Here is a 26,881-nt window from a genome sequence, read left to right as displayed (position 1 = left end):
CCTCTACAAGACAGCCGAGTAACCATATTCAGGTAACCATCTTCAAGTACTTGAAGGGCTGTCATATAGATTTGCACAGAGATCTAAAAAGAAAGTGTCCTTTCAGTTCAAACTTTTGTTTGTTCTATGGAAATATAATAAATTGCTTTTTTTTTAAATGCTAAACTAGTTAAGAGTCAAAACAGTCGTTTGATGCCCTTATTCAGCCTGTTATTAAGTGAGAAAACTTAGGAACCAAACTCTCCTGATCTGATATCTCTCCAGCAGAAGAATTTCCTTGGCAAAGTGACTAAGGGCCATCACGCTTACATAGCACAGAGTCACCTACCCGTTTGTTTCTCTGCCTACAGAAAGGGCATTGTGGTGTAGTGTTTAAGAGTGTTGGTTTAGAGCAGTGGACTCTGATCTGGAGAGCCAAGTTTGATTCCCCCACTCCTCCACATGAGCAGCGGAGGCTAATCTGGAGAACCGGGTTGGTTTCCCCACTCCTACACACGAAGCCAGCTGGGTGACCTTGGACTAGTCACAGCTCTCTTAGAGCTCTCTCAGCCCTACCTATCCCACAGGGTGTCTGTTGTGGGGAGGGGAAGGGAAGGTGATTGTAAGCCGGTTTGATTCTTCCTTAAGTGGTGGAGAAAGTCAGCATATAAAAACCAACTCTTCTTCTTCTTCTACCATCTTGGTTTAATTTTATTTTTGTGGTTTTGTAATCAGCCAGAGAAGAGCATCCAGCGAGAACCATCTTTTCGCTAAATGGCCCAAAGAGCAAATCTATATCTGCGCTTCAAGCTGAAGCAAAACGAAGAGTGAAACATTCGTGTCCGAGATGAGGAATGACAGAGTGCTGTGCCGCTGTGAAATGCAGCCTGCTCGATATTGTGCTCAGATTAATGCATTCTGACAAGAGTGAATGCACGGTGTTGCTCAAAGCCAGGGGAACCTGGGGAACCCAGCGGCCCCGAGAACAAGGGCACCTCTGTGAATGCCAGTCTAGGAATGTCTTATAGCGAGTTGCTCAAATACCACGCTGACCTCGATCAGGACGCCTGCTCTGGAAATTCAACTAAGCAGGGTGAACGTAAGACGCTCAGCTTTGAGCTTTGAAGTCAAACACCAAATGGTGTTTTACTTTCGCCTTTTGTCAGGCCAGCCGGTTCAGTTCAAGATTTAAGCCTGTTCTTGCCTGGCCGGGCATTGACAGGCCAGTTTCTGCTTAGCGAGCAAAACCAGGGAGCGGCCGAGGGTGCATCTGTTTGAGAGTCTGGTGACGCTTTAAAGAGAGGCAAAATTTATTCCAGCTTCTGTGGGCCATGGCCCGTTTTGTCAGATGCAGTGACAGAGAGGGCTCTTAGGTCCAAGGAAGCAGAGGACAGAATAAAAACGTGCTACTCTGCAAAGGACAACTACGCTCCTCTTTATTTTCATTGCCACAGACATACATGCGGCACACGGCTGCACTGCTGGAATTAACATCTGTTCCAGTTTCCCAAGCGAAGCAAAAACTAATAGTTTCCCCCCCCCCACACACACACACACCCTTAAACTCCAGCCTGGGGGAATGAACAGATCAGCAGATAATGGTATTGCTTGTCCTTTAATCAGTTACAAAATGGTGGGGGTTGGGAGGTTGTATGTTCCAAGATGGAGATGGAGCCTGGAGAGGAGACGACTGAGAGGTGATATGATAACCATCTTCAAGTATAGAGGATGGAGCAGAGTATTCTGTCGCCCCAGAAGGTCGGAGCAGGACCAACGGGTAGAAATTAAATTAAAAGAGTTTCCAGCTAAACATTAGGAAGAACCTTCTGACAGAGAGGTTCCTCAGAGAACAGGCTTCCTCGGGAGGAGGCGGGCTCTCCTCCTTTGGAGGTTTCTAAGCAAAGGCTAGATGGCCACCTGTCAGCAAGGCTGATTCTGTGAACTTGGGCAGATCATGAGAGGGAGGGCAGGAAAGGTTGCGCCAGTGCTTGGCTCTCGTGGCCCTTTCTTGCATGCCCAGGGAAATGCCAATGGCCACTCTGGGGTCAGGAAGCAATTTCCTTCAGGCAAGACTGGCTAGGGATCTGGGAGGATTATTTTTGCCCATCTTCTGGGCATGGAGTAGGGGTCACTGGGGTTTTTTGGGGGGAAGTAGTAGTGAAATTCCTGCCTTTTGCAGGGAGTTGGACTAGATGACCCTGGTGGTCCCTTCCAAATCTATGATTATATGAGAGGGATGGACCAACTATAGCAGAAACCTGGCCCATAGTGAATGCTGAGGTTTTGGGAACCTGGGGTGTGCGTAAGAAGCTAAATTGTTGTAAACAACAATTGGTTTAATTGCAATTGTTAATTGTTAATTACAATTGTTGTAAACTAAATTATTGAACCGTGGGGTTCTAGGGTGCCAGAGGGGGGAGTTAGAGGGGCACAGGCAGCCCCAGGGATCCAGGGCAAAGGGGAAGCTGAGCCAGCAGCCTTCCTATGCACGTCCACTGTGCCTACGCTAAAGTCCCACTGTGTTCAATGAAGACGAAGAAGAGTTGGTTTTCATATGCCGACTTTCTCTACCTTTTAAGGAGAATCAAACCAGCGTACAATTGCCTTCCCTTCCTCTCCCCACAACAGACACCTTGTGAGGTGGATGGGGCTGAGAGAGTTCGGAGAGAACTGTGACTAGCTCAAGGTCACCCAGCAGGCTTCATGTGGAGGGTTGGGGAAACCAACCTGGTTCACCAGATTAGAGTCCGCCGCTCAGGTGGAGGAGTGAGGAATCAAACCTGGTTCTCCAGATTAGTCGGCCCCTCTTAACCACTTCACCATGCTGGCTCAATGGCATTTACTCCCAGGTAAGCATGCCAGGGCCCTGACCTGGATGGCCCAGGCTCGCCTGATCTCGTCAGATCTCAGAAGCTAGGCAGGGTCAGCCCTGGTTAGTATCTGGATGGGAGATCACCAAGGAATACCAGGGTTGCTGTGCAGAGGAAGGCACTGGCAAACCACCTCTGTTAGTCTCTTGCCATGAAAACCCCAAAAAGGGGTCGCCATAAGTCGGCTGCGACTTGACGGCACTTCTAAAACACACACACACACACACACAAGCATGCCAGGCATTGCAACCCTTGGAGTGAGCTGCTGATGTTTAATTTTGTTTGGATGTATGTGTTAGATGGGGGGGGGGGCACCAAAACACCCTGGGCTGGCCCTGCCAGATATTGTGTCAAACCTGTTTAAGGAATCTTAACTGTACAGCTGGATTGAACCACTTCTAGATGCCGCGCTGCCTCAGGAAAGCCGCTGCGTTCTGGAAAAGACAGGACGGAACAGGAAGGAAACAAATCCATTTTGGCAGCCAGTTCTGCGCCGTAGTCGACCTGTTCACGCTCCAACTATGGCCTAGCTCTCAACTATGATTATATATATTTATTTACTTCATTTATATCCCACCTTTCACCCCCCCAATAGGTACCCAAAGCAGCTTAAATCATTCTCCTCTCCTCCGTTTTACCCTAACAACAACCTTGCGAAGTAGGGTTGGGCAAGGGTGTGATTTGCTCAAGGGCAGCCAGTAGAGTGGAGATTCGAACCTGGGTCTCCCAGGTCCTAGCCTGACAGTATACCACACTGGCCCCTTGCTAAGCACAAGCCATAGTTTGGAGCGATGCCGGAACTGAGCTGCTCGTCCCGGAACAAACAACAGATACTCCTAGATGGCTCCTAGCAAAATGCTTCGGCAAGTGACCCCTCCCTCCTTCCCCGGAAAAGACCAAGGAGCAGCCAGAAACTATGTAAGCAGCCTGCGAGATCCAAAAGGAATTCCATCAGCAGCTCATCTGCTTTAACTTCATAAGAACATCAGAAAAGCCCTGCTGGATCAGACTCAGGCCCCTCAAGTCCAGAGGTCTGTTCACACAGTGGCCAACCAGGTGCCTCCAGGAAGCCCACAAACAAGACAACTGCAGCAGTATTATCCTGCCTGTGTTCCACAGCACCTATGATAATAGGCAAGCTCTTCTGATCCTGGAGAGAACAGCTATGCATCATGACTAGTATCCATAAGAACCTGAGAAAGGGCCTGCCGGATCAGACCCAGGCCCATCGAGTCCAGCAGTCTGTTCACACAGTGGCCAATCAGGTCCCTCCAGGAAGCCCACAAACAAGACTTCATGAAGGAAACAGCTATGGTCCTGACTACCATGGCCTATGCAACATACACCATTTATCGGTTTCATTACATTTCGCTCTAATAGGCAACCATTACTTCCAATGAGAAGCCTTAACTGTAAACACCCCTCCCTCTGGAACTCAAAAACTAAACACTTCTGCAGAAAACCAAGATTTTTTCTCTATCCAGGGGTCGGCAAACTCATTTGTCAAAAGAGCCAAATATCAACACTACAACGATTGAGATTTCTTTTGAGAGCCAAATTTCTTAAACTTAAACTATATAGGTAGGTACACTGTTTATTAACTTAATAAACTTAATAAAACTTAATAAATTGAAGTTTTAAGTCTTAATTAAACTATAGGTACACTGAATAAAACTTGATATCATACTTAATAGTGATCTTATTTATTGATAAAAATTAAATTGTAATTCCCTGCCATTTCCCCCTCCCCGTCCGGAGCCCTCGTCTGGAGGCCTGGTCTACCGCCATAAAAGCCTATTGGTAGACCTGGCCTCCGGCTGAGTCCCATTGGGAGGCCAGGTCTACCCATTGGCTTTCTTGGCAGTAGACCTGGCCTCCGGAGGCCCATAGAAGCCAATTCTATGGCTTCTGATGGGGGACTTTTTCCCCTCGGAGTCCAGGTCTACTGCCAAGAAAGCCAGTGGGTAGACATGGACTCCCAATGGGACTCAGCTGGAGGCCAGGTCTACCAAAGGAAGCCCGCCCCGCCCAACAGCTGATAGGCGGGGGGGTGGCCCAGGAACCGCCGAGCCGCCCGCCCAGCAATTGCGCGGCTAGAGGGGAGGCTTTAGCCTCCCAACCATTGAGGGCAAGGGAAAGGGGGACCCACCAATTCTCCATGGTGTGTGTGTGTGTGGGGGAAGACAGCGCGCCCGCTCACCCGCTCTCTCTCTCAGGCGCGCCGGCTCCGCAGCCCGGCTGCCGGTGTGAGCGGGTGCAAGAGCAGGGGCTCCGAACCAAGTTCGGAGAGCCGCACTCAACGAGCCAAAGAGCCGCATGCGGCTCTGGAGCCGCAGTTTTGAGACCCCTGCCCTATCCAAACCTCAAAATATAATTTGACCTCTCTTTCGTAGACCAATGCATACATTCACATTTATTTATATCCCACTTTTCTCCCCAGTTCGTTCTCCCCTGCTCCATTTTCCCACAACAGCAGCCCTGTGAGGTAGGCCAGGCTGAGAGTTTGTGACAGGCCCAAGGGCAGCCAGCGAGCTTCGTACCCAGGTCACCCAGAGTCACTGTTTCCACTATATCACACTGGCTCGCAACAATTTACATTGAAGTACTTGTTCAGTTATCAAAAATGGAAAGTAGGTCATCTTAAAGTTTCTCAATTAGAAGAAGAGTTGGTTTTTATATGCCGACTTTCTCTACCACTTAAGGGAGACTCAAACTGGCTTACAATCACTTTCCCTTCCCCTCCCCACAAGACACCCTGTGAGGTAGGTGGGGCTGAAAGAACTGTGACTAGCCCAAGCTGGCCTTATGTGTAGGAGTGGGGAAACCAACCCAGTTCACCAGATTAGAGTGCCGTTCATGAGGAGGAGTGGGGGAATCAAACCCAATTCTCCAGATCAGAGTCCACTGCTCCAAACCACCGCTCTTAACCACTACACCACAGTGGCTTATGGGACTCGATCGCTCCAGAAAGTGTCGCTTTTGCGACTTCACTAAATGCCCTTTGCAAAGTCAAGAGTATTAAATTCTGACCTACATTTCACAGCTTATCAGCACTTTTGTCTAAAGTCAAAGCGGCAGGGGGTGAAAAAAAAACCCCCAACAACCATGTTACTTTTTGAGGACGCATAATTTACAAAGCGACCTCAATTTCCACTGCCTCTAAGGCTTGTCGAGCCCTACTTTTGTTCCTTTGTTAACATTCATGCATACATTACGATAATGATATAATTACAGACCATTGAATTTGTTTCATAAATTGTAATAATCTTAAAACAAGCAGCTTGTAAATGAAGAACAATCGCGCCAGCACAGCGGTAACAGTTCAAAGCTTAAACTACAGACCAAACCGAATGCATTTCTATTTTGAGGCCGGTCCGTATCAAATTGAATGTCGGTCGCAGAGATTGTATTACAGCGCCCTCTGGTGGAAGTAAGGCGGAACTTGGATCACCGCAAGACCCTGGGGGGGGGGAATACCTTAATTTGGACGTGGTTTCTAAAAGGCAGCAAAGCCAAGACTTCTACCATGCCAGGATCTATGGCCAGCTTCATCGGGCAAAAGGGGCTCATCTGTGTGACGTTCGCCACTGAGTGAATTTGTATTGCATCTGGCAGAACGTTACACCTTTGGGGCGAGATCATTCCACTGATACTTATTCAATGGCGATATAAATGAGACTTGTATTTTTCAGTAGATACAAGACTTCTAGTGTCAGAAGAGGAGAGGGGCTGTGGCTCAGTGGTAGAGCATCTGCTTGGCATGCAGAAGGTCCCAGGTTCAATCCCTGGCATCTCCAGTTAAAGGGACTGGGCAGGTAGGTGTTGGGAAAGACCTCTAACCTGAGACCCTGGAAAGCTGCTGCCGGTCAGAGTAGACAATACTGACTTTGATGGACCCAGGGTCTGATTCAGTAGAAGGCAACTTCATGTGTTCATGTGATTCTGTCACAGAAACCACCCAAAATGTTACCTTTCTACTCCTTGCCCTGTAAGAGCGTATCTGCCACTGTTCTCCCCCTCATATTCCCTCTTCTGTATCAGTTCGTATTGTGTGTGCGTAAAGGGCTGTCAAATCACAGCTAACTTATGGCAACCCCGTAGGGTTTTCCAGGCAAGAGACGTCCGGAGGCATCTGAGCACAGAGAACTACTAATCTCCCTAGTGAGAATCCGTTGCAAACAGCCAGTCCTTTCTTCCCCACAAGAACAAAAAGCAACACACTGCATTTGCTAAGTTTTAATCGGGAAAAAATTGGTTTTGTTCAAAGAGGTCTGGAATAACATGTGCTCCAGCCAAGCACCAGCTGAGACATAGCTTTCTGGTATTAGCAAGCATGATAAAAACAAAACACAACTAGGGAATGAAAGAAAGGCACCGTGGGTGGAGGATAAAAGCAGTTCTGAGTTTATAACAAGCTGGTCATTATTCCTTGTTATAAGGCATGATCTAGCACCAGAAAGAAGCAGAAGAAGCCCAAGAACGCACATGAGGCTGCCTTATCCTGAATCAGACCATTAATCCAACACGATCAGTGTTGTCTACTCAGACTGGCAGCGGCTCTCCAGGTGCCACTCAGGCCAAGATCGTTCACATCACCTACTGCCTGGTCCGTTTAACTGGGGATGCCGGGGATTGAACCTGGAACTTCCTGTACGTAGAGGCTCTTACACTGAGCCACAGCCTCTTCCACTGAGCCACCCACCCCAAACCGCAAGGCATTCTGGGACCAGGTGACACTCTGCCCTTCCGGCTGCAGAAGAGAAACCACGGGCAGAAGAAGGCAACATAGCCCCAGCCCTCTCTACTGGCCTTGCATACTTCATGCTATGTTGTTGTTTTTTTTAAATATTACTTTTGTTAGCCACCTTGAATTAAAAAACACAAACTCTTGAATTTGCTCTTTAAAAATTCACCTTTGTCGAAAGCACTCTGAATGTACTTTGCTCTGGAACTATGGGGTGTAGAAGATGAAGCTTGAATCTGTAATCTTCCTCTGAGGAAACCCTCACCAAGGCGTTTAGCTGTTGGGAGATAAAATATACCGGAAGTCAAAAAAACAAAAGCTTTGTGCGTGTTTTCAGCTTTGTCTCACAGGGAAAACGAAGTCCACAGAACTTCACTGGGAACTCCTAATGCAATGTTAGCCCAAGACATGGATTTCAAATGACACCTCTTATGCTGCATTATTCAACAGCTAATTCAAGATGTGCTAAAAAAAATAAGCACAGGGTGAATGCTCTTAGCCACCAAGAAAAGCATTGCTAAGTCAGCCCGATGTTCATTCTTTAAGTAAAGAATTGCGTAACTACAGAGTGACCCCCCATTCCCACATGTAATTGCATTTATTTATAGTTTCAGAGGGTAGCTACATTGGTCTGCAGAGCTGGATTCGAGTCCGGTAGCATCTTAAGGACCACTAAGGTTTCTGGGGTTATGAGCTTTCGAGAGTCAAAACTCCCTTGGTCAGATACCCGTGAGTTTTGACTCGCAAACACATATACCCCGAATACCTTGTAGGTCTCTAAGGTGCTCCTGGACCTGAATCAAGCTGTACATTTATTTCTGAAATCCTACTCGTAGGCTTCATTTTCTTGCTTTATGCATCACATGTGGACAGAATGGAGCAGGTGCAGAGGAGAGCGACAAGGATGATCAGGGGCCTGGAGACCAAGCCCTAGGAGGAAAGGCTGAGGGAGTTGGGAATGTTCAGTCTGGAGGAGGCTGAGGGGGAACAGGATTGCTCTCTTGAAGTATTTGAAGGGCTGTCACTTGGAGGAGGGCAGGGAGCTGTTCCTGTTGGCAGCAGAGGATGGGACTCGCAATAATGGGTTTAAATTGCAGGCGGAAAAGTACCGGTTGGATATTAGGAAAACGTTTTTTACAGTAACAGTTGTTCAACAGTGTAATCAGCTTCCGAGGGAGGTGGTGAGCTCCCCTACACTGGCAGTCTTTAAACAGAGGCTGGACAAGCACTTGTCAGGGATGCTCTAGGCTGATCCTGCATTGAGCAGGGGGTTGGATTAGATGGCCTTTACGGCCCCTTCCAACTCTATGATTCTACCCAGAAAGATGAGTGGATATAAACAGGAAGTCAGGTAAATGAAAAATCAGATTCCAAGTTCTCAAACAAATTTATTCAAATGGGGCTGGGTCCCGAGGCCCGCTTCTCCTCAAGCAAGGAGGGACTGGCAAATTCCCAGAAGAGCCGCCACCCAAGCATTCCCAAAGGGCCTCTGACTGCCAGGAGAAGCTTTCTGGATGGGTTGAAGATGGCGTGATGCAGGAAGGGCTCCCTGTGCCAACAGAGCTCTACTGGCGGCTCTTTGGATCCAACCCAAGGTAACTATCAAACAGTGACAGATGCTAATAATTAGAGCTAGGACATCTTTCAAAAGATTCAGCAATCACTCTGGCACAGACAAAACACACACACACACACACACACACACACACACATATCAGAAAATATTTGTACTACCATCCAGTAAACCCTCATTTTCCCCCTCCTTGCTCCACTACTGCCCACATCAAGGAAGTTGCTGCTCTTTTGTTCTTGGGCAGCAATCCTAAGCATATTTTTGATTCAATAAAGGATTTATTCCCAGGAAAGCAGGCTTAGAATCCAGGGTGCTGGCTCTCAATCAGCCTGATCCAACTCTTACCTCCTTCTCTGAAAACTGTATATTTACACCATCCTCCTTTGCATTCTTGACCATAATCGTAACTATTACGTGAGATTCTGTTTGGTACCAGTCGTGCCTGAAAAGAATACAAGCCTTACATTAAGCATTTGATTTATTTCAGCTTTACAGCCTTGAGTTGCTTCATGAGACGTTTCCTAATAGTTCCTCTCTCCCCAAGGGAACCAGAATCCTGACCGCGATTTGCAAATTTTAATGGTCTTTACTTTTAAAGATGTGGATTTGCAAACACGGAAACATTAAGTGCAGATTGGACCCAACCAGGGTGCCCAAGGAATGCTGAGGTGAGTTTATCGGTGAGACGACAGCAGATGTTTGCCCATCACTTGGGATCTCACCCTGCCACAAACAGCTGGGGGGGGGGTTGTCTCCAGAAGCACAGTTTGGGCAGAGAAATGGGGAAGCACCAGGGACCCAGCCAGCTCTCCAGGGGAAAAGCAAGCTGGATCGCGGCCTTAAACTGGGGGAGGAGGGAAGCTACACAAAGACAAGCCTCCCTCCCAGCGCCTTTATGAACATAAGAAGATAAGAAAGGCCCTGCTGGGTCAGACCAAGGTCCATCAAGTCCAGCACTCTGCTCACACAGAATGTGATCATGTGTGTAAAATGGCGTGTAGCCACACTAACATTTCCACAGGTGCAAGGACTTCAACCTGGGGAGCAGGGCTTTCCTGCCCCACCCCCACCCCCCAGGGCAGCCCATGGGCTACTATGGGAGAGGAGAGGTAGGAAAATGGCAACCCAAGAGCACAAGTCCTGGCGCCATTTAAACATTCATCTGGGAGCAGCTCAATATTTTTACACGTCTCAGTAACTCAGCAAGTAAAATGAACCAAGTAGTTTATTTTATTGTGTGTTGTACCTTTTAAATGCGCACACAATGGGAACAAACAAAAACAACATAAATAAAACCAAAGTTCGGGACACACACACACACACACACACACACACAGCCTCAACCCCTAATTTGTAATCTGGAGAACTGCACTGACCACCTTGCAGGTTTATTACAAACATAACCAGAACAATATGTGGAGCACTTTGCACTCTTAGGAAGACTAGAAGAAGAAAAAGAAGAGTTGGTTTTTATATGCCGACTTTCTCTACCACTTAAGGAAGAATCAAACCGGCTTACAATCACCTTCCCTTCCCCACAACAGACATCCTGTGAGGTAGGTGGGGCTGAGAGAGCTGTTACTAGGCCACTTCACCAGATTAGCGTCTGCTGCTCATGTGGAGGAGTGGCAATCAAACCCGGTTCTCCAGATTAGAGTCCACCATTCCAAAACACCACTCTTAACCACTACACCACGCTGGCTCTCTATACTATACAAATACGACAGAGAATAAGCAAAAGAAACCTCTTACTTGATCTTAGGAGGCTGTGATGGCTGCTGCAAAACCTGAGAGTCCTCCGATGGAATGGAAAGAGATTCAGGAGTTAGATTAATTCAACAGTGTTTTCAAACCAAGTGTCATTTTGACTGCACAAAAGAACTGTGGAGGACATATTGGTGGTTATCTCTGACTATTCATGTCAATGAAACAAATGAAAACCCCAAATGTGTCACATTTTAAAAAGTGAACTGGGGGGGCAACTGCAACGCAACAGGAATTCATTTCAGGCACAGTCCGAATTCCTCAGCTGCCGCAGGACAGACCGGCTGGTGCATCCAACAGCACCCTACTTATCCTGTGGCCACAATTATTTTGAAACACTTGTCCTTGGGCTACAAACCCTTTCCAGATTGACATAGTAAATTTAACAGTGCAATCTTTTGCAGAGTTACTCTGCTTTAAGCTCCGCGAAATCAGTAGGCTGAGACCGGAAGAGCTCTGCCCAGGATGGCTAACACAAAAGACAACAGATTCCCCAGAGGAAAAAGAGATTCACTGTACTTTAGACTAAAATGTCACTCTTATGTAGATGGAAGAAAAAGCTGTCATCCACTTCAGAGAAAGTGTTATGCTTCAGAAAGTGAGAGTATGTGAATTAGGAAGAACCTTACCACTTCAGCCTGGGAGTTCGCTGTAAAGCAAAAGGAAATGGCATTTTCAGAAAACAGCACATCGAAAAGAATCAAAACACTTCTTAAAACTTCTTAATGATCCTCACAAAGGTTTGGATTTGCTGCAAGTTTTTCCTTGGGCACGAGGATCTCCACCTGCAGATCACGACTTTCTCATCAGCCCCCTCCTGCAGCAGTTTAACATAATTCCCCCAAACCCTGTTCCCGGGGGGGGGGGCTGTCCCCCCAAGAACAGGATTTTAGGCGGGCAAACAGGTTCTGGGGGATCCAAGCCAAAAACAACATGGGAATAGGGACACTTGTGTTTTGTGTGTGCTAAGAGCCAATTTTTACAGATATTCTCCGCCTGAAAGCCCCGGGCAACACATTTACCTGGGTCACACAGAAGAAAACATAAAGATCTAAGTTAGAGGTTCCCAAATTTTTTGAGTCATGGAGCACGTTTCAGGAGAGAAATTTCATCACGGAGCACTAATTTTCACCTAGCACCTATTTACTAAACCGAATGACAGTAGTACTTTTCTTTCCAATCTCTTCATGGAGCACTAGGAGATGCTTCGCGGAGCACCAAGTGGTCCTTGGAGCACAGTTGGGGAACCTCTGATCTAAGTAATCACAGATCCTGGAAAGGGGTTTTTTTTGTTTGTTTGTTTTTGCTATCTTCTGGGCATGGAGTAGGGGTCACTGGGGTGGGGGGAGGTAGTTGTGAATTTCCTGCATTGTGCAGGGGGTTGGACTCAATGACCCTGTCCCAACTCTACGATTCTATGGAGTCAGAAGAAAACTTCACTGAAATCATCACATGCTCTAGGTCAGTGGTTCCCAAAGTGGGCAGTACCACCCCCTAGGGGATTACCTAGGGGGGCACTAACAGGCAAGGGGGCAGCAGTGGGGGCGCTAGAGGTGGGCCCCTTCAACTGTGTTGTTCATTAATTTACAATAGATCAAGCTATGGCACCATGCTGGCAAATTTGGGGGAAACCATCAGGATTTCACCCCCAGACTTTGAAAAGCTGGTACCACTGGATCAAGTTCATCAGTTTTGCTGAACAAATTTCAACTAAAAAGTTTTAATTTGATTTTGAATAGATGTGCAATTAATTATTACTGTTTTGAAATTTCATTGTTTATTATCTTTTTTAGTGAGTCATACAAAGCCCCTATTTTGAACAATGCTTTTTATAGGGTAGGGGGTACTGGGGTTGAACCAAGGGGGCAGTGGCCCGAAATGTTTGGGAACCACTGATCTAGGTGGTAGGATGACCCCTCCCCCCAGTCAAGTATTAATACCTGAAAATTAAATCCCATGTTTTTTTTTATTACAAGAATACCTTCAACGGTTTCAAAATTACACTCAGGTGCAAAAGTAAATTATTTTGTCCCAAAATACTCAAGTGTTAAGTGTTTTTGCAAAATCTGAAATATGGCAAAAGATAAAGAGTCCAATTTCTGCTAAGAGCCTGCTCTTTCCACTGCTCTGCAAAAAGACTCTTTCAACCTAAACGTGGAGTGAAACAGTGGTAGTAGCAAACCACGGACTTTGAATTATTCATACACTATTAAAATATTTGGCATCCCATCCAACTAGCCACTTCACAGAATGACTATGCCCAACATTACACTACTTTTAAGAAAAGGTATACAACCCCCCAAATTCTGCGCAGTCACTTAAGCAACAAGGAAGATAACCTATCACGGTGTGGCAGGAACTCTTTGAATTCTTTTATATTATTTAGTTTGGGTTAATAAGAACCAATTTTAGTAATCTCTAGCTTAGAAGACCTGACTTTTTAGCTGACCCCAGTTTCCAATTAGGGCCTCTGATCTTAGAGGAAATTGCAGGCTAGGAGCTAGTTTACCTAAAAGAAAGAACACCAGGATGCTTGTAATTGTTTAAGGAGAGAACAGACATTTGGTCCGGCAGCAATCTATCTGCTAGATTGGGGGAAAGTGTTAAAATACACAAGACTTCACAGGCAAACATTTGTCAGAAATTCTGGGAACAGAAAGCTTCAAAGCAAAAATATGGCAAGCCCATCTCCGGGAAAGCTTGAAAGGAGGGCTGTTGTAAAACTCTTTCTCCCATGGTTTAACCTATAAAAAAGCCTCTCAAAATCCCTGTATTTTGTCATTCTAGGGAAAGAGATCAGGCTTCTCAGTTCTTGCCATTCTCTCCTTGGGATGACCCAGAGAGCTCTGATGTCTGTCTGCTAGTGTGTCAATTTTATGTGGGTCTATTATTTTCTGTCTTGTATATTTACCAAAGTATTGTTGTTGTGGTTTTTGTTCTCTTACCTTATATAGCTCTTGTAAGCTTAATAAACCTGCATGTTTTACTGGTACATGTTCAATGTGATGTTTGAGGGTGGTGTAGGAATGAATGGTCTGTTCTGCTTATCCCATCTCTAAGCTGAGCTTTGGTGAGTAGGCTAGCAGAGATTTTCCATTTACATCAAGGACCGAGGGAGAGGGTAAAAGGAAAAAATTCTTGCATCACACGGTAAGCGTCTAAATTTGGTGCCAAGCCCTAAATTATTAAGTAGTAATGGAATGCAGAAAATTAATTCCCAATAATATTTATTTTTTATTTTATACTTCAAATTACTATTTGGCCCTCCACAGCCGAAGCTGGGCTAGGACGGGCGACAACATTAAAACCATAATAAAAGCCATAATATATATTAAAGCCAGTAAACATAACGACAGTAAACTAAATAACCATAATAAAAAAGCAGATGTGTTCGATTAATGCATCCCAAGCAAGGATAATACATAAAGTTGTAAACGAGTAGAGGGAGGGAGAACAAGTCAACAGGCACCACTGAGAAGAGAAAAGAGGCAAAACAGTACAGCCATTTTAAAGGACCATAATCCTATATTCTGCCAAACATGTTTCTTTTGTTTTAACGATGGGTTTCAATTGGCTTCGGAACCTTGGGGATCTTCCTAGATACATTGCCTCAAATATCACCACTTTTTCTTAAGTTTCTCTTTGCACTGCTAGGAAAATTACAGTTTCTTAAAGAGCCACTCACAACCCCACTCTTAAACGGAACAGCAAACGCAACAAAGCACTGCTTACTGTTAAGGGCTTCTTCGCATCTTTTAATCCAGACAGTAAACATCTCGCCTGCATCTAGAAGATAAATACAAAATGCAAGTAGCATCAGGACACCCAGAAAGATTTCCATTTGTTACGAGGGTCGAATATGACATAAATGTCACTCGGTCGGGCCATGCCTCGCCAGCCCAGATCGTGACTGGAGGGGCGGTGGCTTTGGTTGGCTCGAGGGACACAGAAGAGCTCTCAAGGGGCCGGAACTGGCCTGCGAGCCGTATGTTTAACACCCCTGCTCTAGACTAAGCCTTGGCTGGGGGTCTAAACTCTTCCTGTACAGGCTCCACCAACCGCACCAACCTGCTGTAGCACATCCAGCCCCCCCCCTTTTTTGGTAATTTTTTAAAATTTCCCAAACATTACACATCATAAACACCATACAAACACAGGACAACACTGACTATTACATCTTAAGTCTTAATCTTACGTAATCTTATCAAATCTTACTCAAAATGTAGCTACTCTATTCTACCTTCTTGCTTTATCAGTATTTAATCACAAAAATATAGCTTTAAAGAACAGAGAAGATAAATTAGTTATTCGCCCTTACTATTTCTAACATGGTTGTACAATTAGATCATCTTCTTAGTTCATGTGACCATACTTGTTTATATTTTTAAATGAAATATCCACCATGCATAAATTCTTAGTTTTATCTGTTCACTGACTATTATATACTTCTAAACTCATTTGAGTTATTCAGCAACATTACTTCAACCATACGCAGTTTTTCTGTTCACTGACTATTACATATTTCTAGACTCATTTGAGTTAATCAGTAACATTCCTTGAACAATACGTTTTGCATTAATGAATCAGCGTAGAGTTCTTAACACATCCAGCCCTCACGTGGGATTCCTTCGCACCCTCAGCAACAGCACAACTGCGCCGCTTCTCGAGGCAGGACCACTGAGGCGCTTCCCTGCCAAAGGGAGCCAGCTGCTAGGCCAACAAGGACTGACTTGCTCCAGCCTCTGGCCTGCTCCACGTCTACGGCTGGAGGCTTTTGCTGGCTGGTGGTGCCCCAGAGCACAGGAGGGGGCCGCCAAGCCATCCTCTGAAGCCAGCTCCAAACACCCGCCTCCCTCCAAGAAGCTCAGAAAGGCACAAACACTTCCCCTCTTCCTTCCCTTCCCCGTAACAACCCTGCAGGAGACCCTCAGGACTGGCATGAAACGCAGCTGCAAGCCCTTCTGCCAACAGACCATGCAGGGGACATAAGAACAGAAGAAAGGCCCTGTTAGATCAGACCCAGTCCCCTCAAGTCCAGCAGTCTGTTCACCCAGTGGCCAACCAGGTGCCTCTAGGAAGCCCACACACAAGACGACTGCCGCAGCATTGTCCTGCCTGCGTTCCATAGCACCTAAGATAATAGGCATGCTCCTCTGAGACTGGAGAGAATAGGTATAAGAAAATAAGAAAAGCCCTGCTGGATCAGACCCAGGCCCATCAAGTACAGCAGCCTGTTCACACAGTGGCCAACCAGGGATGGGGGGAGCAATCAGGGGACTGGAGACCAAGCCCTACGAGGAAATGCTGTTGGGAATGTTTAGTCTGGAGGAGGTTGAGGGGGGACATGATAGCTCTCCTAAAGTATTTGAAGGGCTGTCACTTAGAGGAAGGCAGGGAGCTGTTCCTGTTGGCAGCAGAGGATGGGACTTGCAATAATGGGTTTAAACTGTGGGCTAGATGTTAGGAAAAATTCATTTACAGTGAGAGTTGTTCACTGACTATTACATATTTCTAGACTCCCTAGAGAGGTGGTGAGCTCCCCCTCACTGGCAGTCTTCAAGCAGTGTCTGGACAAACACTTGTCAGAGATGCTTTGGGGTCATCCTGCATTGAGCAGGGAGGTTGCCTGTACGGCTCCTTCCAACTCTACAATGCTATGAGTACAATTTCAGCCGTCCAGCCACTCAGCAGTTGGGATTAAGGCCCTTTCCAGTGTCGAACATACGGCTCATTTACATTTTAAACTCAGCATGCAAAATCATACTTACTATCCAGATTCTGTCCTTCACTGAAAGTGTTCATCGCAGCACCATAGCTCTTCAAGTGGTATTCACCTATCCTAATGGGTACACGAAGGACAGCGTGACCATTCCGCATCCTGCCACACCCAGGCTATCCATGACAATCATGTGGCACCCAAATCACCACGGGTGGTCTTCACAAACAAGGGGTCATTACAGGAAGGAAATGACATCCCCTCCCCCAAAAGCATGCAAACACCTGTTAAACGGTGTTCCATCCCATCTGCGGCATTTACATAGGACCCCTTCGAAAGAATCCACACACCTTGCTAAGTTAGGTGTATCGAATACCAGTTCAACAACACTACGCAGCAACTAATCTACAGTTTGTTCCTATTAGCACCAAAACCTTTGATAGTGAAAAAAGTGCAATTCTACTTAATTTCAGACTTATAGTAGGAAGAACAAATATATATATAGACACATACACACACAAATTGTGCTGCACTAAAACCCAAATCATTCACAGGTGAACATAAGAAAAGCCCTGCTGGATCAGACCAAGGCCCATTGAGTCCAGCAGTCTGTTCACACAGTGCTCAACCAGATGCCTCTAGGAAGCCCACAAGCAAGACCACTGCAGCAGCAGCATCCTGCCTGTGTTCTACAGCACCTGATATAATAGGCATGCTCCTCTAATCCTGGAGAGAATAGGTATGCATCATGACTACTATCCATTTTTACTAGTAGCCATGGATTGCTCCTCCATGAACATGTCCACTCTTCTCTTAAAGCCTTCCAAGTTGGCAGCCATCACCACATCCTGGGGCAGGGAGTTCCACAATTTAACTATGTGTTGTGAGAATAAGGTGCAGGCTAGTATTCACTATATCCAGAAAACCTCTGAAACCAACTGCATTTGCTGATATTCCAACAGACACCTACCCTTGTCTGAGAAAGGCTGTGGCATTCCTGGGGTCGAGCGCCAGGGACTTCTTTGCATCCGTAATGGCATCTGCAAGAAAAAACGAACATTAATCTTTCCAGAACTCCATTCTGTTGCCCATTTCCCACTATTTCAACAGAAACATGAACTCTGTCTTGGCTGACTCTTTTGCACCATTTGTCTTTAAAGGCCCACAAGCACGGGGGGGGGGGGGGAGGAGAAAGAGTTGGTTTTATATGCTGACTTTCTCTACCACTTAAGGGAGAATCAAACTGACCTACAATCACCTTCCCTTCCGCACAAGAGGTAGGTGAGGCTGAGAGAGTGTGACTAGCTCAAGTTCACCCAACTGGCTTCATGTGTAGGAGCAGGGAAACAAATCCAGTTCACCAGATTAGCCACCGCCGCTCATGTGGAGGAGTGGGGAATCAAACCCGGTTCTCCAGATCAGAGTCCACCACTCCAAACCACCACTCTTAACCACTACACCACACTGTAGTGTTCTTGACTGCTATTGTAAAACTGAAATACTGCTCCTTGATATAGTCAAGTGTACTTTTATGCACAACTATTTGTTTTGTCTTCGCGTTCAAATTATTTAATTGGCCAAATGGATAGTTTATCTCAACATAAAGGTTGACACAATTCAAAGCCCGCATGTGACAGAAAAGCAATAACAGACGAGGGATGCCCAGGTTATCGGCGTTTTTAAAAAGCCACCAAAGGTATTTTAGCGTTTTTAGAATAAATGTTACCATGGTAATTCTGAAGAAGAATGTGAGCATAAGCTCGCTGACAGTAATACCCCGCGTTATCTGGCTGCTCTTCTAGGGCCTCCGTCAACTTCTGCAAGTGAAAAAAAAATTAACTTGACATTTTCTACAAATTCATCTATAGCCCACAGTGAAAAGTCTTGCTTGACACATCAAACTGAATCAATTACCACAATTCCGCTTTGAGATGAATTACGCCAGCAGCAAAACTCTTTGGCTCAGAGAATTGCTGCTTATAACAAAGATAAAAAAGCCTCACAGCTAACAAAGATTTAGCGTCTAGAAGCTCTAGTCAGAAAGAAGTGGAAGTGCTGTTCTGAGGAAATAACTCATTTGCCAGTTGTCATGGAGTATGTATTACTGCCCAAACAGCCATTCTGATTTCTCACAATGTTAGCTTCAAATACACAGAGAAAATTTCTACTGAACTCAAAATGTATTTCTTCATTTCATCCATACCCCCACTTTTCTCCCCAAAGTGGCTTCTCCAATTCATCCTCCCAACAACCCTGTGAGGTAGGCTGTTATCCCATCCTTCATAGGTATGTCATAGTCAATAAACACTTCCTGCTATAGCGGGAAAGAAAATAACTCATCGAAGTAACCATGATAAGGCAACAACAGGGGCTCCCCAACGTGGCAACCATGGGCACCGTGGCACTCACCAACACCTTTCCTGGTGCCCACCAAGCCTTTTTTAGAAAGTGGATGGTGCTGTCGCCCAGCAGGTGCCCCCGACTGACCACCAGAGCTCTAACTGGTTGTGCAGATTAAAATAATACAGTTTCAATGGCAGCTGCCACCGCAGTATTGGTTTTATTCTCCCTCACTCCTCTTTTCCCAATGTATTTTTAAAAAATCACTCCACTTCTTCCCTGCATCGAAAAGGCTGGGGACCCCTGGGCTACAATATCCAAGGTCAGTTTCTGCACAGCTAACGTAACAACACTGATATACACAGCAGCGGCTACAGAAACACACACACCCCATCTACACCAAGCCTCGACAGACAAATCAATGTGACGTACTGACACCCGAGGGACTCATATCTCCACTGCCCCAGACTCCTTGGTGCAAAACACTATCAAAGAGAGTACACATAAGTGTGCAAAGGCAGGAAATCACATCAATTTAGCCGCGGAACAACCAACACCAACAAATCAAAAACAGCGAGAAGAAACACATGGTACATAATGTAAACAGAGCAAGATTTATGCCCTAATAGGCCTTCTCAGCCTGTTTAAGACATTGGATAAGTATTTTAACCCATGAAAATATACACCGAATCATCACTACGGTATTACTGAAAACCAACAGCAAATTAGAGCTACAGAAATTCACACACTTCCTTTTAAAAATGTCAGAATTAAGAAGTCAGCAAGAGGAAGAATTCAGACCGATGGAAAGATAAAAGTTTAGGGAGCAGTAGAAATGGCTAAATAAATTTCACTAGTGCAATAAACAATTTCCACCAGCTCAAGAGAGAAAACTGACATAGAAATGCCCTACCACACCCACCTGCTTGGGACCCCCCCCCCCCCTTCAATATTCTGCCATTGTGCTTGAAAGAACTATTTTACTAAGGCTAGAAAACATTCACCTGAGTACTCACAAGAAAGACTGTGAGATACCAAGCTAATACGCCACTAAAAATCCAGCTCCTTAGCATGTCTTACCCTAGCTCTAACCAATGCAGACAGGTTGCTGTGCCCAAGGCAAACCCTCCTATTTCTCTACAAGGGATGCTCCAGCTGAGCCTAAGAAGCTACCTTATACAGAAGAGTAGTTGTCAGTGGAATTTCATCTGATTGGAGGTAGGTGGCCAGTGGGGTGCCACAGGGCTCGGTTCTGGGCCCAGTACTTTTCTATATATTTATAAATTATCTGGATGAGGGGGTGAAGGAACAACTCATTAAATCTGAAGATGGCAACAAACTGGGAGGAGCAGTGAACACACCAGAAGATAAAGAGATTTCAACGAGATCTGAACACACTGGAAAAGTCGGCGGACATGAACAAGAGGCAATTCAACAAGGGTAAGTGCAGAGTTCTACATCTGGGTAGCAAAAATAAGGAACACGTATATTGGATGGGGGATACACTTCTGAGTAGCAGTGTGTGTGTGTGAACAAGAACTTGGGGTACGGGTGGACCATAAGTTAAATATGAGCAGCCTGTGTGGTGCAGCGACAAAAAAGCTAATGCAATCTTGTGGTGCATCAACAGAGGCTTAACATCCAAATCGCAAGATGTCATAGTTCCACTGTACACTGCATTGGTTGGGCTGCACCTGGAGTATTGTGTGCAGTTCTGGAGGCCTCAATTCAAAAAGGGTGTGGACAGAATGGAGCAGGTGTAGAGGAGAGCGACGAGGAGGATCAAGGGTCTGGAGACCAAGCCCTGCGAGGAAAGGCTGAGGGACCTGGAAATGTTTACTGTGGAGAAGAGGAAGTTGGGGTGGGGGGAAGGGGCATGACTGCTCTCTTTGAGTATTTGAAGGGGTGTCACTTAGAGGAGGGCAGGGAGGTGTTCCTGTTGGCAGCAGAAGGTAAGACTTGCAATAATGGGTATAAATATGGCCAGAAAGGTACCGGCTGGATATTAGGAAAAAAATTTTTACAGTGAGAGTAGTGCAGCCATGGGATCAGCTGCCTAAGGAGGTGGTGAGCTCCCTTTCCGGCAGTCTTCAAGCAGTGGCTTGAACACTTGACCCAGACATGGCTTGTTTTACATTTCCCCTAAAGAAGACTACTTGAATTTCAGATCTGTAGAAACTGGAATGGAAAGAGCCGCTGAGTCCTCCCTCTCCAGGTTACTAACTCCAGCCTGGAAATTCCTGGAAGCTTGGGGAGAAACCATGGAGAGAATCAACAGGGATCAGTTCCCCGGGCAAGGGGGAAAACGTGGAGGGATTGCACCCAGAATCTACGGCATACCATACAGTCCATGCTCCAAGGGTATCATTTTCTCCAGGTAGGGGTGCAAACTCTGTGTTGTGAAATTCCTGGAGCCCTGGGGGGGGGGTGGAGCCTGAGGAGGGGCTTCAATGGGCTCCAATGCCATACAGTCCACCTTCCAAAGTAGTCATTTTCTCCAGGGGAACTGATCTCTGTTGTCCAGAGATCAGGTGTAATTCCAGGCGGTCTCCAGGCCTAGGATTACCAGGTCCCCCCTGGCCAGTGGCAGGGAATTGGGGGGGTGTAGATTTGCCAGATTAAGGCTGAGAAACTTCTGGAAATTTGGGGGTGGAGTCTGGGGTCCCATGCCAGAGTCCACCCTCCAAAGCATCCATCTTCTCCAGGGGAACTGATCTCTGTAATACGGGAGATCAGTTAGGGTTGTCATGTCCCCCTGGCCACTGGCAGGGAATGGGGGGTATGGTGGGCAGATGTTGGCCAACTTCTGGAGAGTTGGGGGTGGAGTCTGGGGAGGACAGGGACCTCAGTGGGGTACAATGCTCCACCCTTGAGAGCAGCCATTTTCTCCAGGGGAACTGATCTCTGTTGTCTGGAGAAAGGGCTGCCAGGTCCCCCCTCGCCATAGGGCTGCCAGCTCCGGGTTGAGAAATACCTGGAGATTTTGGGTGGCGGAGCCCAAAGAAGGCAGGGATCTGGGGAGGGACTTCAATGCCAAAGAGTCCAAATGCCAAAGTGGCCATTTTCTCCAGGGGAACTGATTATTTAAGTTTGCCGGGTCCCCCCCTCTGCGGCCACTGGCAGGGAAGGGGGGGCAGTAGGGTTGCCAGATGCAGGCTGGGAAACCCCTGGAGATTTGGGGAGGGAGCCTGGGGAGGACAGGGACCTCAGCGGGGTACCATGCCACAGAGTCCGCCCTCCAAAGCATCCATCTTCTCTTTTTTATATATAATTTTTTTATAATATGAAACAAAACAAACAAATACAGTAATAACAAAAAAACATTATAATTATACAAAGTTATAAACTTCAACAAAGCAAACATACTCTTTTGACCTTCCACCCACCTTAAAAAGTGACCCATCACCTGACTTCCGCAGAAGTGCCTAAACAGTTTTGAAAGTTATCGATAGTAATAATAGAAAAGTTAATAAACTTGTTTCTACAACTCACTCACTAAGCATCCATCTTCTCCAGGGGAGCTGACCTCTGCAGCCTGGAGATGGGTTGTGGTTCCAAGGGCTCTCCAGGCCCCACCTGGAGGTTGGCATCCCCCCTCCGCTCCCCCCCCCACCGGCTAGTAACCCCGTCACCAGGGGAACCGCTCTCAAAATCAAACGGCGTTCCAGGCGCTCTCCAGGTCCCGCCTGGAGGTTGGCATCCCTAGCCCCCCCCAGCAGTTGGCGCGCCCCGTCCCCTCACCTGCAAGGCCGCCGCGGGGTCCCGGTCGACGTCGCCTTCAGACAGCCTGCGGGGGGGGGGAGAGAGAGAGAAAGAGGGGCAGAGTGAGGCCGGGAGGCTGAGGGGGGGTCGGCAGGGGAGGGATCGCGGCGGGCAGAGGAGGGGGGGGTCTCTCACCGCAGCAGCGGCGCTCCCTCCGCCATGGCCCCGCAGGCCCCGCGCCAGAAGCTTCCAGAGAGCCGCCGGGCGCCCTTCGTCGCGGCTCCGTGACGTCGGACCCCGCGACGGAAGTCAAAGCCACGGAGAGGAACTCCTCCCCGCCGCCTAGAGCGTCACACGCGCGGAAGGCTCTCCTTCCGCCCTAGGGCGCCGCTCTAGGCCTCGTCACATCTGTGGCCCCGCCCCTGGGAAGACCTTGAGATTTTTTCCCCCTGGGGTTGCCAGCCTCCAGGTGGGCCAACCACAGAAAAACTCAATATCACTGTTAATTAGTAGTGGCAAGAACAAAACAGTGCAGGCAATAATATCATCAAAAAGCATATATTCATGAAACTGTGCAAACATGAACAAACCACAAGTGTAGACACCAATAACTATATATACAGAGCTATTCATAATGTGACAGCAGTATTCAATAAAGCACAATGGCTGTCTCCAACGAATTTAGGACAGTCCAGTGCCCATAGTTGCAAAAGTCAACGTCTGCTGGAACACCTCTTGCTGCTCCAAAAAGGTGACAAGAGGGAACGCTATCCCGGATATTTGTAGCACTTTCACCATATATTTGGCTTCATCAGCCTAAAAAGTTAACATGCGTGAAAAAGATTCGTGTAAATTACCATGCCGACTTATTGTACAAGATTTAAGGTAAGTATGTATAGCTAGTCATTCTCATCTCAGCAGTCGTCTTTTGCAACTACAGGCACTGGACTGTCCTAAATTCATTGGAGACAGCCATTGTGCTTTATTGAATACTGCTGTCACATTGTGAATAGCTCTGTATATATAGTTATTCGTGTCTACGCTTGTGGTTTGTTCATGTTTGCACTATTTCATGAATATATGTTTTTTGATATTATTGCCTGCACTGTTTTGTTCTTGCCCCAACCTCCAGGTGGGGCCTGGATATCTCCAGGAACGGAGCTGATCTCCAGAGGACAGAGGGCCGGCTCCCTTGGAGGACATTTGGAGAAAGGGACTCTATGGGGTTGTAGCCCGCTGGGGCCCCGTCCCTTTCCCCCAAACCACGCCCTTTCCACCACCACCCCAATCCCCTAGCATTGTAAACACGGACTCAGTTTCCAAAAGTGTCAGATCCTGGGAGTTGCAAGCATCCTTTCCAACCAGATAACGTTCTTTTTCAGACGCGGCAATAGAGCGGATATTGGATTTCATGACAAATCTGGCTCAATTCCAAAGTTCAGGTTTCTTTATTACAGTTTCTCAGCACTTGGGATAAAACCGTGACCACCTTTGTTCCTGATGGTGCTTATGAAATTTGACATTTGGGATGTTGCCGGCCAGAGGCACGGTAGGGTCGAGAAATTGCCCTACAAGGTTGGCCGGCGTAGTTGCCCGTGTGAGGCACTTCTAATAGGGTCGCCAACCTCCAGGGAACCTCTGAAATGGACTGAATATACTAGCCTGGTTAGGCAGAAGGATCGGTCTTCTACCCATGGGGAGTTTAAATGTGTGCTTATAGGACAAAAAAAAAGAAAAGAAATACATACTAAGTGAAAAGATTAAGGCTAAGGAACTGATGAAGAACGAAACGGCCGTCTTCCTCACCTGTCTGACTTCCGATGAATATATTGTTGCCTAAAGAAGAAATATTGTTAAATTAGTATTGATATGTATCATTGATTAGTATCTGATTGGTATATGATTGGTATCTGAAGAAGTGAGCTGTGGCTCACGAAAGCTCATACCCTACCAGAAAATATTTTTGTTAGTCTTTAAGGTGCTACTGGACTCTGGCCCTTTTCTAGTATTGATATGGTGATATGTTTACTTACCTATATTTATATATGAGAATCATACACTCTCTTGTGTGTATACACTTGCTTGTGAATAGATTGTGTGACTTTGTAACTTATGACCTGTGCTTCGATTTGACTCTTGCATTATATTGGAATTATATTGGAATTGCTTGAATATATTTTCTGTGTGAATTTTGGCTTAACCTCCAGGTAGTAGCTGGAGATCTCCCGCTATTACAACTGATCTCCAGCCGATAGGGATCAGTTTGCCTGGAGAAAATGGCTGCTAGGGCAACTGGACTCTATGGCATTGAAGTCCCTCCCCAAACCCCGCCCTCCTCAGGCTCCGCCCCAAAACTCTCCAGGTGTTTCCCAACAGTCAGCTCTGGCTTACCTGTTGTTTGCCAAAGTGCCCACAGACTTCCAGGCCTGGAACGTGTTTAAGTTCGTTACTAGCCGAACAATTTGTGTTTCAGTCACTTTCCACTTCTTAGCTATAACCTGCGTTTTGCATCAGATGGCAGCATTTAAGGCAGTGGATCTGCTGTTCTCTCATGAGGTATATTAAGTTTGGCAACTTTATTTTAGTAAATGGATGTTAAGGAACTCCTATGCTGAAGGTTATTGTTGGGGGGATATTTAACAGCATTATTTGCCATGCTTGACCTCAATTTCAACAACCCGGACTCTGCCAACTACAGTCTTTGGGCATCTATTGGCTAGCCCACTTAGGATGGCCCATCTGGCCTGGACCAGAGCCTTTTCCATCGTGGCTCCAGCTCTGTGGAAGAGGTGAGCAGGGGTCCTTCCTTGGAGATCTTCAGGAGGCATAGCAAGGCCTGCCTGTTTGCCAGGGCTTTGGGAGGGGGTTAATGGAAAACATCTTTTAAAGGGGGGAGGGAGATATTTAGGGTTTGTTATTTCATTCTGGTTTGAACTGGAAATGTTTTTAGCTATTATTGTAAGCCGCCCGGAACCACGAGGAAAGGTGGGGTATATATGTTTTAATATACAGAAATAAACAAATGGTCTGTTCTACCTGAGTCTGCTTTTCCGATCCCCTTTAACTACACTGGTCTATCTTCTAACTAAATGCATAATTTTTTATTAGGGAGGGAGGGAGGGAGAGAGAGAGAGAGAGAGAGAACACCAACTCCCAACTCACACATAAAAAGGTACAAAGATGTTGTACTTGATTTATTTTCATAATAAACCAATTAAAATACAAAAAAGACAAAGTTCAGAAGGGTTCCACAATTTAAAAATTTGTCTTTAAATACAAATCCACTCTGTAATATATGAATACATATAACATTAGAGCTCTAAACATAATGATCTTAATCGCATCTATAAAATATTGCTCTATGGAATTTTTTTTTATGAAAAACAACTCTGAGAAATTAAATTACATATTTACAATAGAAAAAAGTACTCTTATAGAAACATTTAAATCTCAAAATACTTGCAGAAGTTGCATATAGTTTCCCCCCACTCCCTTGCAAAATAATGGGAAACAAAAAAAGAAAAATGTTAAACTTCAATGTTTATAATGGCCTGAAAAAAATTGCACCTGTAGTAATAACTCTCTTTGTTGATCAGGTGCATCTAATAGAGCCACATTAGGAAAACAGAGAAATATATAGTTGATAACAGGTACAAATGTCAAATATCTCTTGATAAGAGAAAGTGACATTTTTTTGCACTATAGGGAATCTTTGGTGCAAAATGCAATAGGAACAGGTGTAACTGACCTGCCCTTTACCGTCCCTGTAAAAAGAAAACGTCTTAATCAAATGGCTTGAGACAGATCTTTGGGATTGGCTAGAAGAATCACATACATGGAATGAAAAGCAACACTTCTGTGAAAATTAATTGTCGCTTGAAAGCACTGATTATAATAATTACATTATTATACGAGATAGACAAATAATGCATAAAGTGCAAGAAATTTAGAATTTCTGGACAGTGATCAAAAAAGAAATTGCATGTTCCTTCATGCTTGCATTTTGAAAAATTTTATATTATTTAGCAAACAGAAAATTGAAATAAATTCTATAGTATTCTTTCTAAAAATTAATTTCAGAAATTAAAAGTAGCTTGGTAATACCTACTTCTGAATCAAGTGATAACACACAACTGAAGAAGTCCCATCACATTAAGGAAATCCGCCTTCTGCAGAGTTCACCGACTTCCGGT

The 26,881-nt window shown here is 45.9% G+C and overlaps 1 protein-coding gene across 1 annotated transcript in view; it reads right to left on the bottom strand.

The window, feature by feature from the left end:
- Positions 1-22,909, bottom strand: part of SUGT1 (SGT1 homolog, MIS12 kinetochore complex assembly cochaperone) — a 29,160-nt gene extending 6,251 nt beyond the window's left edge. The window contains exons 1-10 of the mRNA XM_056862122.1: positions 22,884-22,909; positions 22,728-22,773; positions 18,373-18,463; positions 17,617-17,686; positions 16,699-16,769; positions 14,663-14,716; positions 11,560-11,579; positions 10,919-10,941; positions 9,512-9,608; positions 7,763-7,870 (exon numbers count right to left, since the gene is read on the bottom strand). Of these exons, the coding sequence (XP_056718100.1) occupies positions 7,763-7,870; positions 9,512-9,608; positions 10,919-10,941; positions 11,560-11,579; positions 14,663-14,716; positions 16,699-16,769; positions 17,617-17,686; positions 18,373-18,463; positions 22,728-22,773; positions 22,884-22,909 (606 nt within the window). The remainder of the gene's footprint in view (positions 1-7,762; positions 7,871-9,511; positions 9,609-10,918; positions 10,942-11,559; positions 11,580-14,662; positions 14,717-16,698; positions 16,770-17,616; positions 17,687-18,372; positions 18,464-22,727; positions 22,774-22,883) is intronic.
- Positions 22,910-26,881: the final 3,972 nt, after the last annotated feature.

This window comes from Euleptes europaea, chromosome 16 (assembly GCF_029931775.1).
Source record: "Euleptes europaea isolate rEulEur1 chromosome 16, rEulEur1.hap1, whole genome shotgun sequence".
NCBI classification, from domain to species: Eukaryota; Metazoa; Chordata; class Lepidosauria; order Squamata; family Sphaerodactylidae; genus Euleptes; species Euleptes europaea.
This window is presented reverse-complemented; position numbering and strand designations above follow the sequence as displayed.